The sequence below is a fragment of the Stegostoma tigrinum genome, chromosome 5 (genome assembly GCF_030684315.1).
Source record: "Stegostoma tigrinum isolate sSteTig4 chromosome 5, sSteTig4.hap1, whole genome shotgun sequence".
Lineage (NCBI taxonomy): Eukaryota > Metazoa > Chordata > Chondrichthyes > Orectolobiformes > Stegostomatidae > Stegostoma > Stegostoma tigrinum.
Genome location: NC_081358.1, coordinates 114929744 through 114951089, shown reverse-complemented (window position 1 = coordinate 114951089; position 21346 = coordinate 114929744). Strand labels below are relative to the sequence as shown.

At 46.3% G+C, this 21346-nt stretch overlaps 1 protein-coding gene across 1 annotated transcript in view; it reads right to left on the bottom strand.

The window, feature by feature from the left end:
- The window catches only part of rab31 (RAB31, member RAS oncogene family), an 87706-nt gene that overhangs the window by 23987 nt on the left and 42373 nt on the right, over positions 1–21346 (bottom strand). The window contains exons 5-6 of the mRNA XM_048529919.2: positions 19737–19843; positions 16531–16640 (exon numbers count right to left, since the gene is read on the bottom strand). Of these exons, the coding sequence (XP_048385876.1) occupies positions 16531–16640; positions 19737–19843 (217 nt within the window). The remainder of the gene's footprint in view (positions 1–16530; positions 16641–19736; positions 19844–21346) is intronic.

Sequence of the window (21346 nt, the reverse complement as noted above, 5' to 3'; positions counted from 1 at the left end):
AAATGGAACAAAAATCAACAAGGGACATCACTACCCCCTTTTCAGAACAAACAAGGACAGACTTAAAGAGTTGGGTTTCAAACTAGTGGCATATGGAATAAGAAATGAAAATGATGGAGGAACTCGGGAACTCTGGCAGCATCTGTGGAGAGAGAAAAAGGATCAACATTTCCAATCCGTTAAGACTCTTCTTCAGAATTAAACAGATCATATCAGTTTCAAAACATTATCTCTATTTCTGTCTTCACAGATTCTGTTAGAGCTCTGTAGTTTCTCCAGCATTTTCTGCTTTTATTTCAGATTTTAAGCATCTGTACTATTTTGCTTTTACTTTAGACCAACACCCATGAGGCAATATTGTGCAAAGATGTTCAAAAATTAATTAGGTAGTCTTTTTTGGAACTATGATTTTAAACTAGTATGTGTCAGAGAGCAAATGACTGGAGGAAACCTAAGGTGTTAGTGGATGTTTGTTTACATTGTGAAGCTTTACAACAGGAGAAGGAAAAATGTTAAGCTGTTAGCTTAGCAGAAGCTAAGAGGACAAAGATTATTTTCTCTTAAAATTCATTACAAGCCTCTGAATGCAGTTCTCAGGAGACCCAACTAAAGTCAGATGTGAAAAGAGTTTATCTCGGGAAAAGGCATTGGTTCTAAGCAGTTGAGAGTAAGTTACCATTTCCATTTGTGAAAAATTCCAGACCAGGAGTGTTTGGTTAGAAAGCTGCATTGGTTATTCAAAGCCAAGAAAGTCTAAGATCTCAGTGGTGTAAGGATTCAAGGAAATGATTTCACAGCTCACATAACAGGAATCGAAGGAGAACAGATAAGTCTAACCTAGGCATTGGGCAAGGTGGAACATTTCTCTGGTTTATATGAGTAACTGTAAAGTGATGATGTTGGAGATCAGACAAGACTTTTGCAGTGTCATAAAATCTTTCTTTCAAACTACATTCTATTTTGACGCTACATTTGTTTTATTTTATTCTCATTTCTGTTATGTAATTAACAATAAAGAAATTTAAACTAAATTGACAGTTTAGTGTGGTGATAATGGGAACTGCAGATGCTGGAGAATCCAAGATAATAAAATGTGAGGCTGGATGAACACAGCAGGCCCAGCAGCATCTCCAGGAGCACAAAAGCTGACGTTTCGGGCCTAGACCCTTCTTCAGAGAGGGGGATGGGGTGAGGGTTCTGGAATAAATAGGGAGAGAGGGGGAGGTGAACTAAAGATGGAGAGAAAAGATGATAGGTGGGGAGGGGGTAGGTCAGTCCAGGGAAGACGGACAGGTCAAGGAGGTGGGATGAGGTTAGTAGGTAGGAGATGGAAGTGCGGCTTGGGGTGGGAGGAAGGCATGGGTGAGAGGAAGAACAGGTTAGGGAAGCAGAGACAGGTTGGACTGGTTTTGGGATGCAGTGGGTGGAGGGGAAGGGGTGGGCTGGTTGTGTGGTGCAGTGGGGGGAGGGGACAAACTGGGCTGGTTTTGGGATGCGGTGGGGGAAGGGGAGATTTTGAAGCTGGTGAAGTCCACATTGATACCATTGGGCTGCAGGGTTCCCAAGCGGAATATGAGTTGCTGTTCCTGCAACCTTCGGGTGGCATCATTGTGGCACTGCAGGAGGCCCATGATGGACGTGTCATCCAAAGAATGGGCGGGGGAGTGGAAATGGTTAGCAACTGGGACGTGCAGTTGTTTATTGCAAACCGAGCGGAGGTGTTCTGCAAAGCGGTCCCCAAGCCTTTGCTTGGTTTCCCCAATGTAGAGGAAGCCACACCGGGTACAATGAATGCAGTATACCACATTGGCAGATGTGCAGGTGAACCTCTGCTTAATATGGAAGGTCATCTTGGGGCCTGGGATAGGGGGGAGGGAGGAGGTGTGGGGGCAGGTGTAGCATTTCCTGCGGTTGCAGGGGAAGGTGCCGGGTGTGGTGGGGTTGGAGGGCAGTGTGGAGTGAACAAGGGAGTCACGGAGGAAGAGCTGGGGTTTGGGGCCTGTATAGGTGCAGAAGAGGGGCTGTTCCACGTAACCTACAAAGAGGCAGTAGGTTACGTGGAACAGTCCCTCTTCCGCACCTACACAGGCCCCAAACCCCACCTCTTCCTCCGTTACATTGATGACTGTATCGGCGCCGCCTCTTGCTCCCCAGAGGAGTTCGAACAGTTCATCCACTTCACTAACACCTTCTACCCCAACCTTCAGTTCACCTGGGCCATCTCCAGCACATCCCTTACCTTCCTGGACCTCTCAGTCTCCATCTCAGGCAACCAGCTTGTAACTGATGTCCATTTCAAGCTCACCGACTCCCACAGCTACCTAGAATACACCTCCTCCCACCCACCCTCCTGAAAAAATTCCATTCCCTATTCCCAATTCCTCCGCCTCCACCGCATCTGCTCCCACGATGAAACATTCAACTCCCGCACATCCCAGATGTCCAAGTTCTTCAAGGACCGCAACTTTCCCCCCACAGTGATCGAGAACGCCCTTGACCGCGTCTCCCGCATTTCCCGCAACACATCCCTCACACCCAGCCCCTGCCTCAACCACCCAAAGAGGATCCCCCTCGTTCTCACACACCACCCCACCAACCTCCGGATACAACGCATCATCCTCCGACACTTTCGCCATCTACAATCCGACCCCACCACCAAAGACATTTTTCCATCCCCACCCTTGTCTGCTTTCCGGAGAGACCACTCTCTCCGTGACTCCCTTGTTCGCTCCACACTGCCCTCCAACCCCACCACAGCCGGCACCTTCCCCTGCAACCGCAGGAAATGCTACACTTGCCCCCACACCTCCTCCCTCACCCCTATCCCAGGCCGCAAGATGACTTTCCGCATTAAGCAGAGGTTCACCTGCACATCTGCCAATGTGGTATACTGCATCCACTGTACCCGGTGTGGCTTCCTCTACATTGGGGAAACCAAGCGGAGGCTTGGGGACCGCTTTGTAGAACACCTCCGCTCGGTTTGCAATAAACAACTGCAACTCCCAGTTGCAAACCATTTCAACTTCCCCCTCCCATTCTTTAGATGACATGTCCATCATGTCCATCAAACTCCAAACCCCCCACCCCCCACTTTCAAGTTTTTGCTGTTTCTTTGGTCTGTTTAAATGAGAGGGAAGGAATCGAAGAAAAATGATCCAGTGCATCCAGACTTCAGGCAGGGACAAGCTATATAACCAAGGCTGATGCATCCCATGATCAGAAAAAAGTGACATGGCTGAGTCAATCCATGCATCACTGGGGACCAGTTTATAACTAACACAGGCAGTGTGGCCTGATCCAATAACCCAGCAATACTTCCTGTGAAAGAAGAGTGAACAAAGTAAATGAAGAAGTAAATGCATTTGATAGGAGATGGAATATTCACTTTAATATTATCCTGGGCGGAAGGCAAAACTGCTGTGCATTGTCCATTGTGTCCACCGCGAAGACACATTGCATTTCATGTGGTTTGAAAAAGAGTGTTTACTTCAGCAGAACAAACCCATCGGCAAGTTCAAAACATTACGTGTGCAAACTGACATAACCAATAGATGGCAGTGTAGCACACATGTATGAACAGCAGCAATGACTTTTGCAGACTTGAAAGAAATTCGAATCAAATATGTTTCTATAATCAGACTTTACGGTATAATAGAATGCCTTGGGCTCAGCTGATTTTCAATCCATCTTTCAGCTCCAGATTGCATACTCCATTCTGTTACCACACAGATCCCCTGCCAATAGCTGCACCCAACAGCTTATTCTACTGCCCATCTGACTTTATTTTCCAATGATTTCAGTTAAACATAAAATCACGCCAGTGTGTAAAATTAAAATTACCAGCATCCCATCCACCCCATCACTCTCTGTATCTCTCCTATCTTGCCCTCTCAACCCACACACACACCCATAGACCACCTTCCCACACGCACTCTTTCTCACACAAACACCGCCCACCCCCCAACACACGCATACACTACACCAACAGCAGCACCAGCATACCTAAAAATGAGGTGTCAACCTGGTGAAGCCACCAAACAGGACTACTTGCATGCTGAACAGCATAAGTAGCAAGTGGTAGACAGAGCTGAGCAATCCCACAACCAAGGGGTCAGATCTGAGCTCTGCAGTCCTGCCACATCCAGTCATGAATGGTGGTGGACAATTAAACAACTCACTGGAGGAGAAGGAGAGCCCACAAATGTCCCCATTCTCAATGATGGATGAGCTCAGCACATTTTTGCAAAATATAAGGCTGAAGCATTCGCAGCAATCTTCAGCTGGATGTGCCGAGTGGACGATCCATCACGACCTCCTCCAGTGGTCCTCAGCATTACAGACACCAGTCTTCAGTCAATTTGATTCGCTGCACCTGAAACAAAAAGCAGTTCGATACACTGGATACTGCAAAGTCTATGGGTCCTAACACTCCAGCAATAGTACTGAAGACTTATCCTCCAGGACTTGCCACTCCCCTGGTCAAGCTGTTCCAGCACAGTGACAACACTGTTATCTACCCGACAATGTGGAAAACTGGCCAACTATGTCCTGTACATAAAAAGCAGGACAAATCCAACCCGGCCAATTACTGCCCCATCAGTCTCCTCTCGATCATCAACAAAGTGAAGGAAGGTATCAAGCAGCACCTGCTCAGTAATAACCTGCTCAGCGATGCCCAGTTTGGGTTCCGCCAGGGCCACTCAGCTCCTGGCCTCATTACAGCCTTGGTTCAAACATGGACAAAAGAGCTAAATTCCAGCAGTGAGGTGAAAGTGATAGTCCTTGACATCAAGGCTGCATTCAACTGAGTGTGGCATCAAGGAGACCAAGCAAAACTTCAGTCAATGGGTATCAGAGGGCAAACTCTCGAGTGATTGGAGTCATTTGTGAGTCCTCAGATACTGAAGCAGTCTGTGTTCACATGCAACAAGATCAGAACAATATTCGGGCCCGGGCTGACAAGTGGCAAGTGACGTTTGCGCCACACAAATGCCAGGCTATGACCCTCACCAATAAGGGACAATCTAACCACTGCCCCTTGGCATTCAATGGTGTTACCATCACTGAATCCCCCATTAACAAGAGACATCCTGGGCATTACCATTGACCAGAAACTCAACTGGAGTCACCACATTAACACAGTGGCTACAAGAGCTGTTCAGAATACTATGTCGAGTAACTCACCTTCTGACTCCTCATAGACAGTCCACCGTCTACATGGCACAAGTCAGAAGTGTGATGGAATACTCCCCACTTGCCTGGATGAGTGCAGTCCCAACAACACTCAAGAAATTTGATACCATCCAGGTCAAAGCAGCCCCCTTGATTGGCACTGCATCCACAAGCATCCACTCCTTCCACCACCGACACTCAGTAGCAGCAGTGTGTACTATCTACAAGATGCATTGCAGAAATTCACCAAAGATCCTCAGACAGCACGGCCCAAAAGCACGACCACTTCCATCTAGAAGGACAAGGGCAGCAGACAGATGGAAACACCTCCAAGTTCCTCCCGGAGCCACTCATCACCCTGACTTGGAAATACATCGCCATTCCCTTAACATGACTGGGTCAAAATTCCGGAATTCCCTCCCTAACAGCATTATTGGTCAACTCACAGCATCTCACCAGTACCTTCTGAAGGGCAACTAGGGATGGGCAAGAAATACTGGCCAGCCAGAAAGACACCCATTTGCACCCCCCACTCCCACTCCCACACCCCCCACTTGCCCCCCACTCCTGCTCCCACACCCACACACACACACCCCCTTGCCCCCCAACTCTCTCACACACACACCCACTCACCCCCCACCACACACGCACATACCCCCCGACTCGGCCCCCCCACCACACACACACCCCCACTTGCCCCCCCACACTCTCTCTCTCTCTCTCTCTCTCCCACACACACACACACGCACACACGCACACACGCACGCACGCACGCACACACACAATGACTTTGTTCTTGGATCATTAACAAGTAAGGAATAATTAAGGAATACAGTATGTCAGTCAATACTTTACTGTGCAGATTCTGATGGCAGATCAGGATCTTTCACATGAGACTGTTGAGTGAGCCAAATTCAGGCATCATTAACTTGGAGGAATGGATAGCATCTAAAGCCTAGCCAATTCTTAATGAGGAGCTCATTTGAAGAGGTCAAGAGTTTTATTTTCTGATGCCCTTGATAAATATTCTTGTTGAGTCATTCATCCCTGTGTTTTACAATACTGCCATCATGTGCAAATATATCCGCATCCGACTTCGCATTCAAACACACGGATGTTCCAAAACATAGAGAGAGCTCAGTATCCACATTCACTGTAACCCAGTCAGTGCAATAGAGCCACACATAAAGAAATGTAATCTTCCTGAGTAGGAACAGAAGCATACTCAAAGTTCAAGAATCTTAAGAAAACCTTTCCTCATACAAATCTAAATCATTTTCAGGCCTTAAATATATCTGAATTTTGGAATTATTTAAGTACAGAATGGGACACATTCCACTTTGGATATCAAGTATTTATGTTAATTACTCGCAATTCAGTGAAAGCAGAATGGTGCTAAAGCTCTCCTCATTCTACCCCAAGGATATACCACAGCTCCAACTTCAGTTAAACAAAAGTAACCTGTTGCTAAACTAATTTAAAATTGATTAAAGTTGGGAGGCTCTTTTCTCTTTTCACAATGTGGTCTAAAAAATGGGCTTCATGGGCTTTATGGTTTTATCGCCCTGAAACATTAAGAGTGTGTGTTCTCCTTCACAACACTTCTGATGTTTGTGCAGGATGGTTGCCGACATAAATAGCAATGTCGATTGAGAAGTAAATGACCCATTGTGTGAAACACTTGGAGACAGTTGGACATTGCTTACATTTGTAATTGTGTCCATTCAGTGCTCATCTTTAGTGAGAGCGCGAGACAACAGCCTGTTCCTTCAATGTACTATGTATGGAAGCTACAAGAGAACAGTCCAGGAAACCTGGGATAAGTCTTTACTGAAAGTTGTGGTTGCATTTCTGAAAATGACGACTTTACATGCTGAATCATTTCCCGTAGGAAAATTATTTTGAAATGGTGCACATTCCTAAATGCTTACATTCATATGCAAAATAACCTTAAAAATATCAAAGACATATAATAACAAATGTAATTAAAGGAAAACAAACGTCAAGAATAAACTCTGAGATAGGAAGAACTGCCGATGCTGGAGTCAGAGATAGCACAGCGTGGAGCTGGAGGAACACAGCAGGCCAGGCAGCATCAGGGAAGCATGAAAGCTGACATTTTGGGTCAGGGCCCTTCTAGAAAGGGGGTATCTGATTGAGGTGTATAAGATTATTGGGGGCATGGGCAGGATGGACAGGAAGCAGCTAATTCCCTTAGTTGAGGGTCATTAACGAAGCAGAATAATTTTAAGGTGAAAGACCAGAAGGTTTATAGGGGATTTGAGGAAAATGTTTTTTTTTTCCTACACGGAGGAAGATGGGGGTCTGGGAGGGTAGTTGAAGCAAGAAACCTCACAACAGGCTGAAATGACCTGGACAAAGTAGGTGCTGGGAAGATGTTTCCATTGGTAGGGGAGTCTAGGGCCCAAGGGCACAGCCTTAGAGTAAAGGGAAGGCCTTTTAGGACAGAGATAAGGAGAAACTCCTTCAGCCAGAGAGTGGTGTCGATGGAATTCACTGCCACAGAAGGCTGTGGAAGCCAGGTCACTGAGTACATTTAAGACTGAGATAAATAGGTTCTTGATTATCACGGGGATTAAGGGTTACGGGCAGAAAGCAGGAAAATGAGATTGAGAAATTTATCAGCCATGATTGAATGGCAAAGCAGACTCAGTGGGCCAAATGGCCTAATTTCTGCTCCTATGTCTTAAGGTCTTAACATTTATTTGGATCAGTACTTTAAGTATTATAACATTCAAGGCTATGGGCCAAGTGCTGGAAAACAGGACTAGTCTAGATTTAGAGGTAGCTCTACATCCAGCTCTACATAGTGTAGATTTAGAGTAGCTTTCGTGGTAGAGACTTGATGGGGCAAAGGGCCTGCTCTGTACTATATGATTCTATGATTCTAGGGACTTAGGACAGCAGGGGCAGCAACAGAAGGGAAGCCATTGGGAGCAGAGTGTGGGAGTTGACCAATGACATTGAGGCAGAACATTAACTGAGAGAAACTTGAAACAGAAATTTGCTGTGTGTGATACAGTCTTGAGATACAGGAATTACCAGCTGGAATGCTAATAGCAAGTACATTCCAGTTTGATTGTTTCATTCCATTCGAAATGACTTTAATATGGAAGCAATAAAATAATAAAATGTGAGGCTGGGTGAACACAGCAGGCCCAGCAGCATCTCAGGAGCACAAAAGCTGATGTTTCGGGCCTAGACCCTTCATCAGAGAGGGGGATGGGGTGAGGGTTCTGGAATAAATAGGGAGAGAGGGGGAGGCGGACCGAAGATGGAGAAAAGAAGATAGGTGGAGGGGACAGTATACGTGGGGAGGTAGGGAGGGGGCAGGTAAGTCCAGGGTAGACGGACAGGTCAAGGAGGTGGGATGAGGTTAGTAGGTAGGAAATGGAGGTGCGGCTTGAGGTGGGAGGAAGGGATGGGTGAGAGGAAGAACAGGTTAGGGAGGCAGGGACAGGTTGGACTGGTTTTGGGATGCAGTGGGTGGAGGGGAAGAGCTGGGCTGGTTGTGTGGTGCAGTGGGGGGAGGGGACGAACTGGGCTGGTTTTGGGATGCGGTGGGGGAAGGGGAGATTTTGAAGCTGGTGAAGTCCACATTGATACCATTGGGCTGCAGGGTTCCCAAGTAGAAAATGAGTTGCTGTTCCTGCAACCTTCGGGTGGCAGCATTGTGGCACTGCAGGAGGCCCATGATGGACATGTCATCTAAAGAATGGGAGGGGGAGTGGAAATGGTTTGCAACTGGGAGGTGCAGTTGTTTATTACAAACCGAGCGGAGGTGTTCTGCAAAGCGGTCCCCAAGCCTTTGCTTGGTTTCCCCAATGTAGAGGAAGCCACACCGGGTACAATGGATGCAGCATACCACATTGGCAGATGTGCAGGTGAGCCTCTGCTTAATATGGAAAGTCATCTTGGGGCCTGGGATAGGGGTGAGGGAGGAGGTGTGGGGGCAAGTGTAGCATTTCCTGTGGTTGCAGGGGAAGGTGCCGGCTGTGGTGGGGTTGGAGGGCAGTGTGGAGCGAACAAGGGAGTCGCGGAGAGAGTGGTCTCTCCGAAAAGCAGACAAGGGTGGGGATGGAAAAATGTCTTGGGTGGTGGAGTCGGATTGTAGATGGTGGAAGTGTCGGAGGATGATGCATTGTATCCGGAGGTTGGTGGGGTGGTGTGTGAGACCAGGGGGATCCTCTTTGGGCGGTTGTGGCGGGGGCGGGGTGTGAGGGATGTGTTGCGGAAAATGCGGGAGACGCGGTCAAGGGCGTTCTCGACCACTGTGGGGGGAAAGTTGCGGTCCTTGAAGAACTTGGACATCTGGGATGTGCGGGAGTGGAATGCTTCATCGTGGGATCAGATGCGGCGGAGGCGGAGGAATTGGGAATAGGGGTTGGAATTTTTGCTGGAGGGTGGGTGGGAGGAGGTGTATTCTAGGTAGCTGTGGGAGTTGGTGGGCTTGAAATGGACATCAGTTACAAGCTGGTTGCCTGAGATGGAGACTGAGAGATCCAGGAAGGTGAGGGATGTGCTGGAGATGGCCCAGGTGAACTGAAGGTTGGGGTGGAAGGTGTTGGTGAAGTGGATGAACTGTTCGAACTCCTCTGGGGAGCAAGAGGCGGCGCCGATACAGTCATCATTGTAACGGAGGAAGAGCTGCGGTTTGGGGCCTGTGTAGGTGCGGAAGAGGGACTGTTCCACGTAACCTACAAAAAGAGGCAGGCATAGCTGGGGCCCACGCGGGTGCCCATGGCCACCTCCTTAGTCTGTAGGAAGTGGGAGAACTGGGATGTATACTGCATCCATTGTACCTGATGTGGCTTCCTCTACATTGGGGAAACCAAGCGGTGGCTTGGGGACCGCTTTGCAGAATACCTCCGCTCAGTTTGCAAAAAACAACTGCACCTCCCAGTCACAAACCATTTCCACTCCCCCTCCCATTCTTTAGATGACATGTCCATCATGGGCCTCCTGCAGTGCCACAATGATGCCACCCGAAGGTTGCAGGAACAGCAACTCCTATTCCGCTTGGGAACCCTGCAGCCCAGTGGTATAAATGTGGACTTCACCAGCTTCAAAATCTCCCCTTCCCCCACCGCATCCCAAAACCAGCCCAGTTCGTCCCCTCCCCCCACTGCATCACAAAACCAGCCCAGCTCTTCCCCTCCACCCACTGCATCCCAAAACCAGTCCAACCTGTCCCTGCCTCCCTAACCTGTTCTTCCTCTCACCCATCCCTTCCTCCCACCCCAAGCCGCACCTCCATTTCCTACCTACTAACCTCATCCCACCTCCTTGACCTGTCCGTCTTCCCTGGACTGACCTATGCCCTCCCTACCTCCCCACCTATACTCTTTTCTATCTTCTTTTCTCTCCATCTTCGGTCCGCCTCCCCCTCTCTCCCTATTTATTCCAGAACCCTCACCCCATCCCCCTCTCTGATGAAGGGTCTAGGCCCGAAACGTCAGCTTTTGTGCTCCTGAGATGCTGCTGGGCCTGCTGTGTTCATCCAGCCTCACATTTTATTATCTTGGATTCTCCAGCATCTCCAGTTCCCATTATCACTCATTAATATGGAAGCACTCTGGTTTCTGTCTCCCCAGGGAGCACATTAAGAAGCCTTCACAGAAACACACCTGCACTGGGGTGGGAGACTTTTTCAGCTGCAGACCCACATTTGGATCAAGAAATTATCTGAAGGGCTGGCCATAAAGACCCGAGAAGGCACTATTATAAAAAAGTTACATTTTGGTACAACTAAGCATACAATGCTTGACATGTGAGCAACGTCGTTTGTCACTCCTCTTTCCTAAGGCACTAATATGCTGCATCATTCTTTTTATCCCTTTCCACAGAGACTGCCTGACCAACATCTTTTGTTTTGCTTTCAGATTCCCACCATCTGATGCATTTTTCTTTTGCCTTATCAACACTGCAAATTCTCCTTCACTGTTATCTACAGAAATGCCAGGGGAAAGAGCATAAACAAAGGGAACAAAAATATGAAGAGAACAAAAGCCGTCTCAGAGACAGTCACCACACTGTAGGGACATAGTGGATAGACACTTATTCCTGGAGTGGAGATTTCAGGACTTCATAGAGCATTTGAATTCTATCTATTCCACATCTCTCAAGGATCTCATTGCTTGTTGTCAATTTTCTTAAAAGACAAAAACCCAAGCTAAAACCACACTCCCCTCACTGCCTATTACACTCATTAAAAATATCTAAGCCATAGCTTCAGCTCTGGCAGGAACACAGTGTACTGTTCCTTCAGAAAATAACTTAGATCTCTGTGATACCCAACTCAAAATATTAAACTGAGGCTGTTTTTGGAGACCGAAGCACTTTGAAACCTGCTGCTGGTCACAGCTTTTACACTTCAGAGACAAAAAAAGAAATTGCTGGAAAAGCTCAGCAGGTCTGGCAACATGTGTGGACAGAAATCAGGATTAACATTTTACCAGACTTAAAATGTTAACTTTGATTTTCTTTCCACAGATGTTGCCAGACCTGGTGAGCTTATCCCGCAATTTTTGCTTTTGTCTCTGATTTACAGCATCCAGCGTCCTTTTGGTTTTACACTTCAGTAAGTTAATGCCTTGCTCACCAGCAGAATCAACAGTCTCTCTTTTCGCTGCATCCATAAATCTTCTCCCCTCTGATTTAGATAAACCCAAGTGGATCACTCACGTCTGTTAGGGAAGGAAACCTGCCATCCTTACCTGGTCTGGCCTACATGTGACTCCAGACCCACAGCAATGTGGTTAACTCACAACTGCCCTCTGGGTAATAAGGGATGTGCAAATTAATACCGGATACCAACATCCTGTGCACCAACGTATTAAAAATAATTCTGCCAATTGCCTTACATCTGTCTCCCTTATTTGCAGAGTCTGCTGCTATGATAAAGCTCTTTCATCTTAATAACTTGATCAGTACCTCTTAATTTGTGGGGTGGGTCTGGGTGGGATGCTCTTTGGAGGGTTGGTGTGGACTCAATGGGCTGAATGGCCTGATTGCATACGTTAGGGATTCTATAATTCTCTTTTCTCTCCCACTTGACTGAAGAGCTACATTGTTGGTGCCATTATAAATGTGATTCAGGAATTTATCATTCACATAAATAGACTATAGATTCTAGTGGGCAAAGGCATGTGTGTGGCCTATTACCTGAAGGTCACAGGTTCAAATCCCAGGTTGCTAGTACCTATTGCAGCAGGGGACAACATGGTGGCTCATTCGTTGGCACTGCTTCACTGCACCAGGGGCCAGGGTTCAATTCTAGCCTCAGGCGACTGTCTGTGTGAAGTTTGCACATTCTGCCCAACTCTGCGTGGGTTTCCTCCGGGGGGCGGGTGGTTAAGTTTCCTTCCACAGTTCAAAGATGTGCAGGCTAGGTGGTTTGGTCATGCTAAATTGCCCATAGTGTTCAGGGATGTGTAGATTCAGGGGATGAGTCTGGTGGGTCTGAGGGTCGGCATGGACTTGTTGGGTCGAAAGGCCTGTTTCAACACTGCAGGGATCTATGACCTCAGACCTCACCTACAGTGAAAGTTTGAGGACAAAAATGGGTCAAAAACTTTTCTAAACTGTAGATTCGACCTTTCAGAGTGTGAAATATGATGTTTTGAAATTACAGTATATATATTTGCAGAATCAAAGGTGCAGTAAACTGATAAGTAATCTTGAATGCAGGGTTACCATGTACTGTCTTCGCTGCTTGTTGCAAGGTGGCTACAGTTCCCTAAGGAAATACCCCTTCCTCTCCCACTGATGGTTAGCCAACACCAACTAACCTAGAAGTACTTCCATTGGCCTTGAACTACTTCCTGTGAAGATCTCTGAGATTTGCATTTTGCTCCTTCAGGGAATCGATTGTATAGTACTAACACCAGCGGGGAACATAACAAAAAGCATGATCACTGCTCTAAAGCGTGTGTCAGGGATATGGAATCGGTTCATCGAATTTTCCACCTCCCAAAATCTGGGAGCCTGAGGAAACTTATCTGGAGGTCTGCTGTTAATATATTGTCTGAAATACATATTTCTAACCGCACTTTTTTTTGTGCGCGTTGCATGTGTTCGGATGCTCATTAGGCCGAGAGATTTCAATGTTGCAAAATGAATTGATCAATTCTCATTATCCAAGCTCTGCGAACATACCCAGTGTTAGCAGCTCAGTGGGCAGGTCAGTGCAGCCATCTGCCAATAACCCAACATTCAGAGCACTCTCTGACAGAACACGTGATCCTTCCATCTCCCACACCACCTGGATTCTTGTTCTCAGTGAGAGTGAATCACTATCAGCCCCACAGGGCTTCTGCAGGAAGAAAGCACTGAATTCTAAAAGGAATGGTACCACATTCCATAGCACTTTGCAGTTGCAATTTGTTGTGGAAAGTCCACTGAAAACAGTGATTAATTTAACAGTTTACACTGCCACTGTTGCAAATCCAAGGTGTACCCTCTAATTCTCTGGAACTTTCTCTCAAATCCCTCCCAATTTCTGCCTGGTTGACAGTGAACCCAAAGATGTGCAGGATTGGTGGATTAGCCATGGGAAATGCAGTTATACAGGGATAGGTCTGGGTGGGATACTCTTTGGAGTCAGTGGTATTCTAGCGGCTGAATAGCACACTGTAGGGATTCTATGATTCTAACCCACAGAAGACAATCGGCCTGGATGGGGTCCCCAGCCGTACACTCAGATCCTGTGCATTCCAGCTGGTGGAAGTATTTGCAGGCATCTTTACCCTCTCCTTACTACGAGCTGAAGTCCTCACCTGCTTCAAGAAGGCTGCTATCATCTTGGTGTCAAAGAAAAATCATGTGGCGTGCCTCAATTCAATTGCCTGCTTGGTGTGACCTCTATAATTGTGAAGTGCTTTAAGAGGTTAGTCATGGCTCATATCAACTCCAGCCAACCAAATTGCCTTGATCCTTGGCAATTCACTTGCCAGTGCAACAGGTCCACAGCACACTCATAGATCATAGAGTCCCTACAGCATGGAAACAAGCCACACTGCCCCTCTGAACAGCATCCCACCCAGACCCATTCCCCTCCCTTCCCTGATTTCCCTATGTCTAACCCACCTAATCTAAACACCCCTAGGCACTATGGGCAATTTAGCATGGCCAATCCACAGACGCTGCACATCTTTGGACTGCGGGAGGAAACCAGAGCACCCATAGGAAACCCATGCAGACACGGGGAAAAACTAGTATTCAGGGGCGGAGTAAGTTTTCAGTAGCTCCTCGGTGCTTCCTTTTCAGCTTTGTCCTGTTTTAGTGAAACATAATCACGATTGGTCTAATAGCAGTGCTGTGGTGTTCGGAAGCTGCCAGGCAAATGCTGCTTCCTAACATCACAGCACTGCTTTCAGACCAATTGTGATTATGTTTCACTAAAACAGGTCAAAAGTGAAAAGGAAGCACCAGGGAGTTCCTGAAAACTTACTCTGAACCCATGCAAACTCCACACAGACAGTCACCCAAGGGTGGCATCAGATTCCTGGCACAGTGAGGCAGCAGTGCTAACCACTGAGCCACTGTGCCACCCCTGGAACATCTCGATAACAAGGTGAGCCACGTCAGGCTCCTAATATTGCCTACAGCTCCAAGATGGTCCAGAGCATCAAGTTCTTGGGAGTGATGATCACCAACAAATCTGTCCTGGTCCACCCACTTTGACACTTCGGTCGAGATAGCACAATAACATCTCTACTTCCAAAGGAAGCAAAAGGAAATTCAGCAGGTCCACAAGAACTCTTACCAATTTCTATGGAAGCTCCAGAGGAAGCATCCTATCTGGATACATCACAGCTTGGTATGGCAACTGTTCTTCCCAAGACCACAAGAAACTACAGAAGAGTCGTGAACTCAGCACAGTCCATCATGCAAACCAGCCTTCCATTCATTGACTCCATCCACACTTCCCACTGCCTCGGGAAAGCACTAATATAATCAAAGACGCCCTCCCACCCCTGGTGCACTGTCTTCCCCCCACCCCCTCAACTTCCTTTTCGCAGAAGATATAAAAGTTGGAATACATATACAAATATATTCAAGAACTGTTATCAGGCTTTTGAATGGACCTCTCAAATGTTAATTCTTCTCTCTCTCTCTCTCTCTCTCTCTCTCTCTCTCTCTCTCGCTCTCTTTCTCTCTCTCTCCCCTCCCCCCACCCCCCCCCCCTCCCCCCCCATCTTCTTTGCGGTAGTAACTGTATTCTGCTACCTTGATATACTTTGTATGGTACAATCTGCCTCTATAGCATGCGAAACAACACTTCTCGTTGTATCTTGGCACAGGTAACAACAATTGTTCAAACTCAAACTCAAACCAGCTGACGACAATGAATTGAATGTGATCAGCAAGGTAAGAAAGCACCCAACAGGAACACCTCTCCTTTGTTCGCAATTGGCTTCTTTTATAATTCTGCTGCTGAACTTGTGGGTCAAAAGTGAAGGACATGTTCCCAAATCTTAAACCCTTACAGCAACATCCAGTCATTTCAGTCAGCAAGAGAAGGCAGAGAAAATTTCAGCAGAAAAATGCCTGTTTTGCAGTTCCCATTGCTCATACTACTTAGACGTTCCAAGCTTTCTCACAGGTATTTGGCAATGTGTCCCTTTTCTCTGTGAAACCTTGAGTCCATCCTGGCTTTGAGTGAAGGAAGAAAGATGACAGGCAAATGCTGCTTTCTAACACCATAGCACTGCTTTCAGACCAATTGTGATTATGTTTCACTAAAACAGGACAAAGCTGAAAAGGAAGCACCGTGGAGTTACTGAAAACTTATTCTGCACCTGAATATTACTTTATGGCTGATTTCTTTCAATGTAAATAGCTCCAGATCATTCAAATCCTGAATTGATGATGCATTGATTGAGCTGATGGCCTAGTGGTATTACCACCAGGCTATTCATCCACAGTCCTGATAATGTTCTGGGGACCCAGGTTCAAATCCTGCCATGGTAGATGGTGGAATTTGAATTCAATAAGACAAAATCTCAATTAAGAACCTAACGATGACCATGAGCCCATTGCCAATTGACAGGGAGAAACCCATCTGGAAGGAAATTTGCCACCCTTACCTGATCTGTCCTACATGGGACTCCAGACCCACAGCAATGTGGCTGACTCTGAATTACTCTCTGGAAAAATTAGGGATGGGCAATAAATGCTGGCCCCGCTAATATTGCCCTCATCCCATGAATGAATAAAACATAGGCACACAGCCCAGAAAAACTGAATATTTCAAAGGAACTCCCTTGGCAACATTCAATACGACAACTTCATCATCTGGTGATATCATTTTTTTGAGGAATAAGAGTTACTCACTGATTCTTTCAAAGAGCTCTCCAACATTAATGGCATTCTTTGCACTTGTTTCAACGAAGATCGCATTGATGAATTTAACATATTCCTGGGCATCCTTCACTGTGACCTCCCTAGAACAGTAAACAACAATTGATTAGTCAAATTTGTATTGATCAGGTTGAGACTGTAAAAATCTTCAGTTGTTTGCATACATACAAGCAGTTTGTCCAATTAGTGGAATGCATAATGAAATTAAAATATTTTCTGATCGGTTATTATTGATTCATGTACATTTTCATTATGTTAAACTTGTAAACAATTGATGATATCTTTCAGGGAATATTTCAGAATACACAGAATTGTTACATTTCAAAGTGTCATTCCAAGGGATGGACTTTAGCTAATTAGAAAGGTTAAAGATTGCAAGAAAGTTAAAGAAAAGCTTATAACTGTGCAAAGACAGATGTCAGGTCTGAAGACTGAACAGAATATAAAAACAGCAGAGAATGACTGGAAAATAAATTAGGAGAAAGTTAGTGCGAGAGAAAGCTTGCTAGAAATATAAAAACAGGTAGGACTAGGGTCTGCTCCACACTCCACTCCAGCCCTACCGCACCCGGCACTTTTCCATGCAACCGCAGGAAATGCTACACCTGCCCCTATACCTCCCCCCTCAGCCCCATCACAGGCCTCAAGAAGACTTTCCACATCATGCAGACGTTCACCTGCACATCTGCTAATGTGGTATACAGTATCCGCTGTTCCCAATGTAGCTGCCTCTACACTGGGGAAACCAAGCGGAGGCTTGGGGACCGCTTTGCAGAACACCTCCGCTCGGTTCGCAATAAACAACTACACTTCCCAGTCGTGAACCATTTCAACTCCCCCTCCCATTCCTTAGACGACATGCCCATTCTGGGCCTCCTGCAGTGCCACAAAGATGTCACCTGAAGGTTGCAGGAACAGCATCTCATATTCTGCTTGGGAACCCTGCAGCCCAATGGTATTAGTGTGGACTTCACAAGGTTCAAAATCTCCCCTCCCCATATAGCATCCCAAAACCAGCCCAGCTTGTCCCAGGTCCCTAACTTGTCCTTCCCACCTATCCCCTCCTCCCACCTCAAACGCCACCCCCATCTCCTACCTACTCACCTCATCCCACCCCCTTGGCCTGTCTGCCCTCCCTGGACTGACCTATTCCCTCCCTAACTCCACACCTACACTGGCTCATGATATGTCTTTTTGCGTGAATCACACAAGACCAGTCTGCAGATATAGTAGGTAATTAGGAAAGCTACTAGAATGTTTTCATGACAGGAATTAAATGAAAAGGTATAGAGGTTATGTTTCAGTTACAAGATGGCACTGGTGAGACTACATCTGAAATGCTGTGCATAGTATTGGTACCACACACCTTCACTGGCTCCATCCCTGCCTCTTTGACCTGTCTGTCTCCTCTCCATCTATCTTTCCCTCTATCCATCTTCTATCCGCCTCCCCATGGGTGGACCATGTTTGAGGGGTTGAATGGTGTACATCTTGTTTGTATGTTTATTATTTGTGTTGACATCATGTCAGTTCACTGGACCAGTGAACAATGTTTCTGAAATAATTCCACAGAGGCCAGAATCCCATTCCACTTTATTTCCACGTGGAGAGACCTTGGCACTGATACAGCTCCCTAAGAGCCAGCTGTCAGAGTGAACAGGATGTCTGACACTTCTGTCAGCCAGGGCTCCCTGACTGGACCAATTAACAGCCCCAATCAGGGCCACTTCTATTCTATGAGGTCCACCTTTCTGATCTTGTTACAATCATGACAGCTTCCATGAGTCAAACTCAGTCCTTCGTGTCATTAAGGCATTTGATAAGGTTCCCCATGGTAGGCTCATTCAGAAGGTCAGGAGGAATGGGATACAGGGGAACTTAGCTGCTTGGATACAGAATTGGCTGGCCAACAGAAGACAGCTAGTGGTAGTAGAAGGAAAATATTCTGCCTGGAAGTCAGTGGTGAGTGGAGTTCCACAGGGCTCTGTCCTTGGGCCTCTACTGTTTGTAATTTTTATTAATGACTTGGACGAGGGAATTGAAGGATGGGTCAGCAAGTTTGCAGACGACACAAAGGTCGGAGGTGTCGTTGACAGTGTAGAGGGCTGTTGTAGGCTGCAGCGGGACATTGACAGGATGCAGAGATGGGCTGAGAGGTGGCAGATGGAGTTCAACCTGGATAAATGCGAGGTGATGCATTTTGGAAGGTCGAATTTGAAAGCTGAGTACAGGATTAAGGATAGGATTCTTGGCAGCGTGGAGGAACAGAGGGATCTTGGTGTGCAGATACATAGATCCCTTAAAATGGCCACCCAAGTGGACAGGGTTGTTAAGAAAGCATATGGTGTTTTGGCTTTCATTAACAGGGGGATTGAGTTTAAGAGTCGTGAGATCTTGTTGCAGCTCTATAAAACTTTGGTTAGACCGCACTTGGAATACTGCGTCCAGTTCTGGGCACCCTATTATAGGAAAGATGTGGATGCTTTGGAGAGGGTTCAGAGGAGGTTTACCAGGATGCTGCCTGGACTGGAGGGCTTATCTTATGAAGAGAAGTTGACTGAGCTCGGTCTCTTTTCATTGGAGAAAAGGAGGAGGAGAGGGGACCTAATTGAGGTATACAAGATAATGAGAGGCAGAGATAGAGTTGATAGCCAGAGACTATTTCCCAGGGCAGAAATGGCTAACATGAGGGGTCATAGTTTTAAGCTGGTTGGTGGAAAGTATAGAGGGGATGTCAGAGGCAGGTTCTTTACGCAGAGAGTTGTGAGAGCATGGAATGCGTTGCCAGCAGCAGTTGTGGAAGCAAGGTCATTGGGGTCATTTAAGAGACTGCTGGACATGTATATGGTCACAGAAATTTGAGGGTGCATACATGAGGATCAATGGTCGGCACAACATTGTGGGCTGAAGGGCCTTTTCTGTGCTGTACTGTTCTATGTTCTATGTTCTATGTTCTATTAATCACATTGATTACCTGACACTAATTTGCAAACAAGAGGATGATACTTTACTGTGTAACAAAAGCAGACTCGGCAGGTCTGGCAACATTTGTGGAGAGAAAGCAGAGTTAATGTTTCAATTCCAGTGGCTTTTCTTCAGAACTTTGCAGTGTCACACTGTTTTTGTGTGGCACATCCCTTAAATACAGATAAAAGACGTAATTTTATACAAATACCAACCTCATATCAGAAAGGTCACATTTGTTTCCAGCAATTGCCACTACAATGTTTTCAGGCCCATGCTCCTTCAATTCCTTTACCCATTTCTTCAAAGTGTAGAAGGATTCCTGAGGGAAAACACAGTGAACATGCTCAGAGCCTCCAAATAAAACAGGCATCATTTTCTCACAGCCCGGAAATTTGGCTGCAGTCATGAATGTTGTTTCCTCTCTATCACCATGAACTGTTTCCAAGTGAGGCACTGCTACTTATACTCCCAGCCACAAATACCCAATCTGCAACCCTTCATCCTTCAGATTCATGTAAATAACAAGACCTGCTGTAAAAGTGATACTTGTATCTCTCTCTCTCTCCCCTTCGCCCTCCCAGTCCCAGATCCCATACTCAGATTTCCTTCTACATCTGCATTGGTTCCTTCAGTCAGGAAGGCTCTGTCCCCGGTGGTCATCTACAGTTAGCAAACAAAGGTTTCCATGCATCAGAGTGAATCAGCTTTTACTGGCTTTTACTCGAGAGCCAGAGTGAGCTTCTGATCTGGAGCGAATACATTCCAAGACAGAGACAGACGGCTTCACGGCAGCCCAGGCACTGCATGAGATCTGACAATATGTTTGGGTGCCTGGAGCTGTGCTTCACGATCATCCTAACCTCAGGAATGTCGCATGTGAACATTTAAACAAAAAATATTTTCACTGACCCATGGGGAGTGCAGCCAGAAATGGAAACTGAAAAGACTACTGTTGCACATTTTTCATTCAGCTTGTTCCTGTAGAGGCTGTCACGGGATGCTGCGTAATAGATTGTCAACAAAAATCCGGTTTTACTACCAAATCTACTTTAACCAAATTCGTACAACTTTTATTCTCTTATTTATTCTTTGTTTTGTTCTTTGTTCATGTGATGTGACTGATGCTGGCTTGACAAGTATTTATTGCCCACCCCTAATTGCAAGAAATACATAGAAACATGGGAAATAAGAGCAGGAGTAGGCCATTCAGCCCTTTAAGCCTGCTCTGCTATTCAACACGATCATGCCTGATCATTCAACTCAGTGCTCTGTTCCTCTCTTCTCCACACACTTTTTGACCCTTTAGTCCTACGAACTATACCTATCTCCAACTAACTCCTTCTTGAATGTTTCTTGAATATACATTTCAAAACACTTAGGTAAAACACTTTCTAGCCCCAAACCCTCAACATTTTCCCTTTTCACCTCATGTTCAATGCTAACTGTTTGTCTTCCGTATTGGATGTGAGGACTGCTCACAGAAGCGGAGTTTCCTACAACTCTGAAAACTGAGCAGCTCACTGCATTTATCTTCAGGAGATCCATGGCAATGGAAGATATTGTCAAGGTAATCAGATATGTTAACTGACCATCACCTGCAAAGAGCTGTAGGGCAACTCGAGATGGATAATTGGTCAGGTATAACTAAAGGAATTTCACATTGAGTAGGCACAGGCCAAGGAGAAGGTAGAGACCCCAGGGACTAACACAGTCAGTCCAGGGGTTGAAGCCACAATGGGGTTGTCATTTGCTCCACACTTGAGCCATTTCCTTTCAGTGTTACAAGTACTTTTCTCCTGTTAATTCCACCCCGTCAGGCCTA